Source organism: Chaetura pelagica, unplaced genomic scaffold (genome assembly GCF_000747805.2).
Source record: "Chaetura pelagica isolate M959 unplaced genomic scaffold, ChaPel_1.0 scaffold344, whole genome shotgun sequence".
In the NCBI taxonomy this organism is placed as follows: Eukaryota; Metazoa; Chordata; class Aves; order Apodiformes; family Apodidae; genus Chaetura; species Chaetura pelagica.
The window spans coordinates 10,206,512-10,213,047 of record NW_009953098.1 but is presented as its reverse complement, the minus strand read 5'-3'; the positions used below and the strand labels follow the sequence as shown (position 1 = coordinate 10,213,047).

General features: G+C 44.0%; 1 protein-coding gene across 1 annotated transcript in view; it reads left to right on the top strand.

Moving 5' to 3' along the window:
- The window catches only part of MCF2 (MCF.2 cell line derived transforming sequence), a 42,416-nt gene that overhangs the window by 7,571 nt on the left and 28,309 nt on the right, over positions 1-6,536 (top strand). Inside the window, exons 4-5 of the mRNA XM_009997162.1 lie at positions 4,450-4,569; positions 5,702-5,818. Of these exons, the coding sequence (XP_009995464.1) occupies positions 4,450-4,569; positions 5,702-5,818 (237 nt within the window). The remainder of the gene's footprint in view (positions 1-4,449; positions 4,570-5,701; positions 5,819-6,536) is intronic.

The window sequence follows — 6,536 nt, the reverse complement described above, 5'->3', positions numbered from 1 at the left end:
AGAAGGTTGGCCCGAGCGATTTTAATTGAGCATGGAAGGGAGTGTTTTTAGGAGCATCCTCCGTGGGGAGCAGGCAGGCTGTGCCTGCAGGCTGTTCCTGCATCGCTGGGGCATGTGCCGGGCCAGGCGGGTTCGGGGCTCTGGCACGGAGGGGCCCGCGGTAGGATTTGTGCAGCAGCAACGCTGTAGCAGCATCTTCGGGGGTTAGCTCTGCAGCCGGCTAAATACAGGCAGCAGGGGGCTTTGGAGGCTCATTTTGGGCTCTGAGCAAAGTCAAAGCTCAAACTAGAGGTGCCTGGCATTTTGTTGTGTGACTTTTTCTTTAAGGGGCAGCAGAAAGTCACTGACTTCAGCACCCCTATAAGGACCACTCCCCTCAGTCTCCGTTGCTCAGAAACAAACTCACTGGCAGACAGTGCTTTTTTTCTTTATGTTTATCCATTTCCAACCTCCTGAATGTCCCCGTGAAAACTGCAGGGAAGAATGTTCTCTGAAAACTGGATTCCTAAGCATGGGAAAAATCACACTAAATGCATCAAGATGAGATAGTCACTAAGGAGGTAACAACTGTGATGCTTTCAGTCCATGCCCTGTTTTGTGCTTTATTAGCTCAGTTTGTCTGTATTGATTCTATCAGGGCTCTCCACATGGTGGTAGTTGAACATGCATTTAAGCAAGTTGCTGAACTGGGGCCTTCAGGGTCTACACATTTGTGTCCTCAGAAAGGGAGAAGTGTTCTGAGCACAGTCTTTGGTCAGTGAGACAGTTAATTGTAGTGAAGTGTTGCCAACTGCCTGGTGTGGAGGAACTGGGCCAATAGTTTTCTGCTTTTCCTGATGTGCTGCAGAGGGCAGAGGCTTTAGGGGCTTCTTTCAGGTGTTCTGTTACATAAACCTGAGTTTGTCAAACACACAAGATTCTTTGTCATGTTATAAATAATAAGATTAAAATGTAAGGTGATATTGAGGAACCTTTTGTCTTTGCTTTCTTGGATATATTATGGGGAAGGGCTTTTTTTTTTTTTCCAGCAGTACCTTCAGCATCATCAAAGTTCAGCTGGCAGGTAACTTCTTGATATTTCAGCCCTTAGAAGAGCTAGAATTGTAGCACTGATGGAAAAAGATCTGGTCCCTTCAGAAACATTATCTCTGAGGAATTACTGGTCTATATATACATATAGGTATATATGTATATATATTTTTTTTTAACATTTAATCCTTTCTCCTAAGTCTTTAAAAAGGCTCAGGACATGGTTTGTTTGGTGACTGACTTTCTGCAAGCTCATTTTTTGGCTTGTTTGTTTTTTTCCATGCTTGAAATACATCAGGTATCATTTGCAAAGCTGTATCTCTTGTTTTGTAGCCACTCATACTTGCTGACCTTGATCCTGTATGTGTAAATTCCCAAATGTTTTCCAAAGTGAATGGAAATAAAATCCCCAGACCTGGAAACCCAGCTGCCTCTGTGGTGAAACATCCCAAGGAGCAAAAGGGTTACAGTGACGTGTGTATGGGGCACAAAGTTGTGTCAAAAAAGAATTTGCCCACCTGGTGGATGTTGCAGAAGGCTTTGAGTGCCAGGTGATGGTCTCCTCTTGTGTGCTATGTGTAAGGTGTTGGCATCCTTAATGAACCCAAAGGTGTCCAAAGGCACCTTTGCTCTCAGAGGGCTGTTGCACATTGTAATAGTCTTGCAGCGTAGTTATGGCAGGTGGCTCTGCTTGCCTCCTTGTCACTGGCCCATCTTCCTGGAGCTATGAATTACCTGCCCAAGAGCTCATAGCATAAGACATTGAAAGTCTGCAGGTTCTCACAGGGTGGTATTCTTTGGAGTTCCAGGCCCTTCCTCCAGGGGGTCTGCTCTGTGCTTGAAGGGTACAGGTCAGAAAGTTCTTGAAGGAGTAGGAGAGGGCAAAGCAGACTCATCTCTGCTTGAAGTGCCTAATAGGGTAAAAGGGGACAGGGAATGGAGGGGGATAATGAGTTAAGGCCAAAGGAGGATGCATCTCTGGCTCATAGTTCTTCTCAAAGATATTGAGGTATTGCTGATGCATTTTCCAAAAAGGGTCAAGGTAGGAGCCTAAAATTCAGAGGCCTGGACACACTGTTGTGTTTCTGAGCTGGAAACAGTGACTTTATCTAAACTCTGTGGGACTTCACCATTAGATTTACCTACAGTGGACTCTTAAACCATGCAGAAGGACACAAAATTGTATCCTCTGAGCTCCTTTAAAGCACTGTAAGACCAGTGGCCTCACAAGGTTTTGGTTCAAGTCAGTTTGAGACATTGACACCAGGGGTGCATGGCCTGTCTTGGAGCAGAAACATCACATCATTTGAGGGTTGTATCTCCTTGGTGATATCTTTGAAACCTTGTTGAGGGATGATACTGTTGTCCTGTCTACAGAGAAATGCCCACTGGTAAGTGACCAGAATATAAAATGAGGCAAACACGGACCTAAAGTTGGGCATGGGAGAATGACACATGAAGGACTCACAGCTCTGCAGGGACAGGCACAAGTTGCCATGAACACAGACTGATAGGTCTCTTCCTGGGATGTCCTAGTGCTGTAGGACAAGCTTGAAGAGTGTCAAGGAATAGTCAGGTCAGCCAACTGGCCTGGAAAGAGCAATAGCAGTATTTACTGGGTCCAACAGAGAGGCAGCACAGTGAGGTGGGAGAGGCAGCCAGGTTCTCTGGGACACGTTGGAGGATGGGTGTTGAGCTTGCCAGAGACTTTCCAGTTAAATGTTAATGCTGTAAATTTTCAGTTAATTCAAAATGTCCACAAGCCTGTGCCAGTTCTAGTAGTGCTTTCCTCTGTGAAGGTTTTCTGCATCCCAGGCAGAGATTCTTCTCAAAATGAGGAACCACTCCAACTCCTTGGAGATATCAAGTAGATTGTGAATTATGTGCTTTCTAGTAATATGGGAAACTCAGGTTAAAAATTATGAGCTGAGCAGGGTTTCTGGGATGAGTTGGTCTTCCAAGTTGCATCTAGTAACTGAGCTGTTGGAGGGCCTGCCTGGAGTTGTCATGCAGGAGATCTGATCTTCCTTCTAGAGATAGTTAAAGGGACCTTGAAGCAGGAAGCTGAACCTGGATCTCCTGCAGCTTCTCACCCACACTTTCTTGGGTAAGACCCGCCTCAGAGCTGGAAAGGGCTGCTGACTTCTTGGCCAGGTCTAGACCTCTGGATTATCTGCAGGTTTGATGGGGTTGGAAGCTGGTTCCTTGTGTCTCTCATGGCTGCAGCCATCGCTGCGTGCCCAGGACTGGCAGCCAGCACAAATGTCTCTGGTATTTCTTGGTTTCCTGTTGCTTTTAACACTAAATCTTTGTCCCTGGCACCATTCTTGACTTTCAAAGGGTATGATTTTGGCACTTCATGCACATGATATGTATTTTTTTTCTACTCAAAGTAACAATGGATCAATATACTGAATGTGTGTGGTTTATTTGATCCTAAAAGTCACTGTCCATTCCTACTTGGAGTTGTAGACAATGGAAACCACAACCTGACCTTTCCTACACAAGAATACATAGCAAATGAGTTACAATGCAGGTCATGGATGTCAGATCTCAAGTGTAAGCCATGGGTTTTTTTAACAACTCGAATGCATGTTTATAGCAGAATCTTTGTTTTGAAGACACAGATTAAGTGCTCTTTGGTGCAAAATACCTAAACATGTTCATTACTTTCACCCTTGGCAAAGATAACTGCTCTCATGTTTCAAGGAGGAGGATAATATAAGGAGGAATGTAACCTGGCCTGACAGGATCTTGGAGGAAATAATGTCTTAATTAACTCAATTCTTTGCATTATGCACTTATCCATAATTTAATGATATGATTCCTACTTTCTTTAAAATTCTTTTTCATTTTCAAGCACCCTTTTCACACATCTATTTAAAAACACACCTGCCAACCATATGCTTCAAAAAAAGGCTCCAGCCATGTAGACAGGAAATTCCAATTTCTTACCACAAATTAAATGTTGCCTGGTAATTACCAGGGACAAGAAGACTATTCTTGATGCAGTTATGGGATGATTAGTGAGTTTGGCAATAAATTTTGCTTCCTCAATCTGTCTGTTCATTCCTCTTGATGTTCCTGCCCTCTGTTCCCTGCTAAGTTGTAATTTTACTCCCCAAGTTATAATGCTGAACACAATATGTAGTAATAAAGGTATAAGAAGTGGCCCTCCAAGGTGCACAGCTGAACTCCTGTCTCCTCCAAAGGGAAGTGGGATGGGACAATCCTCCCACAGTTATGTCCCATATCTCTCAAAAAGTGCCTCCCTCCTGTTTTGAAAGTAAGAAAAGGCTGTCGGGGGCAACCAGAAAAAATACTAAGATCTGAACGATCTCCCCTCTTTTCAAGGCATTTTAAAACTGTGGTTGGACCTGCCACGTCCCCAGGTTGAATGTCATCCCTGTTCCCTTGCAGGCATCTTTCCCAGGGAACCTGCACCTGGTGATGGTTCTTCGTCCCACGAGCTTTTTCCAGCGCACCTTCACGGACATTGGGTTTCGCTTCAGCCAGGAGGATTTTCTGCACAAGTTGCCGGTAGGAGCGCCCAGAGATGCTGTTCCTGGCTGTGACCAGGGGCTGCCCATGCCCCTGGGTGGGGGGTGACAGTGTCCTGCTCTGCAGGCACCTATGTGAAGATTAACTGGGACGTGTCTGCCCGAAATGCCCTATTTCCCCTGAATTTCTCTCCACCAGATCTCTCCTGGAGCATTTTTTCAGCTCCCTTGCTCACAGTTTGGTCCCCACAGAGCATGTCCATGGTACTGGGTGGTGGGCTTCTCAGCCTGTCCTCCTACCCCATGGAGTCTGTAGGCTTCTCTGTAGGGCAAAGCCATGCTCAGACATGTTTTTAATGCCTGAAAAGTGAAAAGAAATGTCTAGTGCAGCTTTTGCTCTGAATCCCACCCGCAATTGCCTTTATCACCCCAGTGTAAGCTCCATATCAACATCAGGTGGGTATTTGTTTCTAAAATAGCAGCTTAAATGCTTTTATAGTCTCAAGTCAAAGTTTCCAAGACTTTTAAAACCACCTTGGTTATAAGATGTAACAAGAGTAATTAAGAGAAGAAGCTACTTCTTTACAGAATTGTGGAATATGAGGTTGACACCATTACAAGCACACAAAACAAACCTATGTTTTCCTTTAGGAAATAATAACAATTTGCACAAACTTTGCATTTTTCACTTTAAAATGATTGTAATTTGCACAGTTTTGAAAATTCTTGCCTTATCCCAGGACAGATCAGGACACTCAAAACCTCATAGTATGTATATATCCATGTGAAATTGGCCAGTGCTTCATCACTTATTAAAATGTATGTATTTTCTCCAGATTAGTGGTCATCCCTTGCAAAAACCTGCATTACTTTTGCTTTCAGCTCTGATCTGCAGCCAGGTACTGCAGCATCTCCCTGTGCTTTGCATTTAAGGAGGAAAACACCTGGGAGATCAGGGCTGGCCTGTGGAAATGGTGAAATATGTCAAATAAAAGCCACGTTAAGCCATAAGCGTAAGAAGAAAGCCGCGCTTTAGAACAAGATTTAGAGAAAACCCATTTTATGTATTTTTACATGTATTTTTAGATATGTAAAGGGTTTGTAGGCTTAATTTGTGTATGACTTGGGTAGAAGTGATGATGAACCAACTAAGGGTGTTGCCTTGCTTGTAGGTTGTTATGCTGAGCTCGGTGAGTGACCTGCTGACGTACATCGATGAGCAGCAGTTGACGCCAGAGTTCGGAGGCACCCTGGAGTATTGCCACAGCGAGTGGGTCATCTTCAGGACTGTACGTACCAGGGCTCAGCACTGGGCTCTTGGGTGCTGGGGATCAATTGAGGAGGGTTTTCCATAAGGCAGTGAGCAGTGGGTAGCTGAAAGTTACCTTTGAAACCAGCTACGTTTCCTTCATCAGATTTGCAGAGGAGTCGAGTGGTGTTAACACATTTGATGGGTTTGTAAGGGAATTGGATTATTAGCTCCCTCAGGGTCCTTTTGAAGCTGCTCCCAAAAGATCTGTCTTCTTAAGTCTTTATTAAAATTCCCTTAATGGTAGATAAAGAGTAAGCTTCTTTTTTTTTCTTTTTTTTCTTTTTTTTTCCCTAAATAATGGTTGCTTCATGTGATTAATGTCAAAAACGTATTTGGGAACCAGGCAATGAGGGTGCTCTTGGCTTACTCACTGAACACAGAGAATCCAGAAATTTTAAAATTTCTTTTTCTTTGCAAGAATTTTCCTCTAATATTGCCAGGAACGAGACTTTTAATTCCTTGAGCTGTGTGTCTCTGTGCTTCCTGTACACTCTTCATTTTCACTGAGACTTTGACCCCCAGATTAACGGCAGATTGGATTCCCAGTTACCTTCCCAACAAATCAAAGCACTAATGAAAAATGTACCAGACACCTTAGTGCCCTTTGTCCTGCAACATCATCCACACCAGCAGATCTGGAGCTCAGTAGAAAGGCCAAAGCACACAACGTGGCAGCAGGGATAACTCGAGCTATT